Raw genomic sequence first — 1,645 nt, 5'->3', positions numbered from 1 at the left:
ACAGGTAAGCGGAAAACCTCGAGAAAGCACAATTCGAGGACACCACAAACGAACCCCCCCCCCCCAAACAAGAACAAAACCGATCGTCGCCACTAACCACAAAAGAGCTACAGGTTTCCCACGACAAACTCATCCAGCTTCTACAACATATCCACTTTTCAAATGAGAAAAATCGAAAGATGCCGGTCAGTGGAAAACTCCAACGACTCAACCCCTTTCTAGATAAGTCAGGAATATTGCGCGTCGGGGGTCGACTGAGTCAAGCACCGATGGCCTTCCCACAAAAACATCCGATCATACTGCCCAAAGCTCCTACCACATCACTCATAATCGAAAACGAGCATCAGGTAAGTATGCATTCAGGTACACATGCTACTTTATACGCAGGCGACGTTACTGGCCCATCGATGGCATAAGTCAGGTATGGCGCACGATCAAGGGTTGCGTCCGCTGTTGTCGTGCTCATCCACCACCGGTACACTACATAACGGGTAACCTGCCGGAGGCTCGAGTAACGGAATCTCGACCATTCGCAAACGTCGGCGTCGACCATTGTGGTCCATTTTACATTAAGGAGAAACGAGATCGTAACCGCCGCCTGGTCAAGGTATACGTAGCCATCTTCGTACCCCTAGCAGTCAAGGCGGTGCGCATCAAACTCGTTGGCGATCTCACGAGCGAAGCCTTCATCGCCGCTCTTCGTCGATTCATCGCACGGCGAGGGTTTTGTTCGACGATCCATTCCGATAATGGCACAAACTTCATCAGCGCCAACAACGAATTAAAGGGGCTCCACGAGTTAATAAAATCGGAGGATCACAACGAAAAGGTAACTACATACCTGGCCGACAAGCAAATCGAATGGCGCTTCATAACCCCTCATTCCCCGCATTTCGGTGGGTTATGGGAAGCAGTGGTGAAGTCATTCAAACATCACTTTCGTCGCGTCGTTGGTAATGAACTGCTTACTTTCGAACAATTCAATACCCTGGTTATCGAAATAGAAGCAGTTCTTATCTCCCGACCATTAACACAACATCACACGGATGCTCGCATCCAGTGGGGATGTTTAAGTTGCGAAAGGAGTTTCCCGAAACTCCATGGGCAAAGTGCTACAACCCAAAATGTAGTGGCACTAATCAGAGAAAAGGACAAATGTGGAGCTTGCCCCATGAGCTTCGGGACTCAAAGAGGATTATCCACCCATGAACGGCCGCCGCCCCGTGGCGTGCGGAATCCCTTTGGTGCGACGCTCTGCTGAGATCACGCGTTCTCTCCCTGTTTCTCTCCGCTCGCTCCTTCGCGAGCATCACTTGCTCGCAGCAGGAGCGGATGGCGATGAACTCCTAGTGCCCTCTGAGCATAGCCTCGACGACCGCTTCGGGGGCCAATCTCTCGCCGATGTCGAGTCGTAAGACGCGCCGCGGTTCCTCCCACGCTGGACAAAACTCCAACGTGTGCTGCGCCGTCTTCCTCTTCCTCGCAGTGGTGACAGATGGACGTCACCTCCCGCCGAATCTTGAGCAGGTATTTGCCGAATAATCCGTGACCGGTGAGCACCTGCGTCGTTCTGAATGTCAGCGGGACCCCGCCTCGGTCCCTCCAATCTTCCCAGTTGGGAAGGACGGCGCGAACGACCCGGTGC

The 1,645-nt window shown here is 52.7% G+C and overlaps 1 protein-coding gene across 1 annotated transcript; it reads left to right on the top strand.

Moving 5' to 3' along the window:
* The first annotated feature begins 179 nt into the window (after positions 1-179).
* LOC122570075 lies at positions 180-1,261 on the top strand. The gene is made up of 2 exons (XM_043731922.1): positions 180-347; positions 422-1,261. Exons 1-2 carry the CDS (start codon positions 180-182, stop codon positions 1,259-1,261), a joined length of 1,008 nt encoding a protein of 335 aa, XP_043587857.1.
* Positions 1,262-1,645: the final 384 nt, after the last annotated feature.

Source organism: Bombus pyrosoma, linkage group LG8 (assembly GCF_014825855.1).
Source record: "Bombus pyrosoma isolate SC7728 linkage group LG8, ASM1482585v1, whole genome shotgun sequence".
Taxonomy (NCBI): domain Eukaryota; kingdom Metazoa; phylum Arthropoda; class Insecta; order Hymenoptera; family Apidae; genus Bombus; species Bombus pyrosoma.
The sequence above is the reverse complement of the archived record's forward strand: the minus strand, read 5'-3'. Positions and strand labels throughout refer to the sequence as shown.

Bases quoted from the DNA above. Each gene is read 5' to 3' on its own strand.
- LOC122570075 (XM_043731922.1), top strand. From the start codon at position 180: ATGCCGGTCAGTGGAAAACTCCAACGACTCAACCCCTTTCTAGATAAG. The intron at 348-421 runs GTAAGTATGCAT...GGCATAAGTCAG, and splicing joins TAATCGAAAACGAGCATCAG to GTATGGCGCACGATCAAGGG.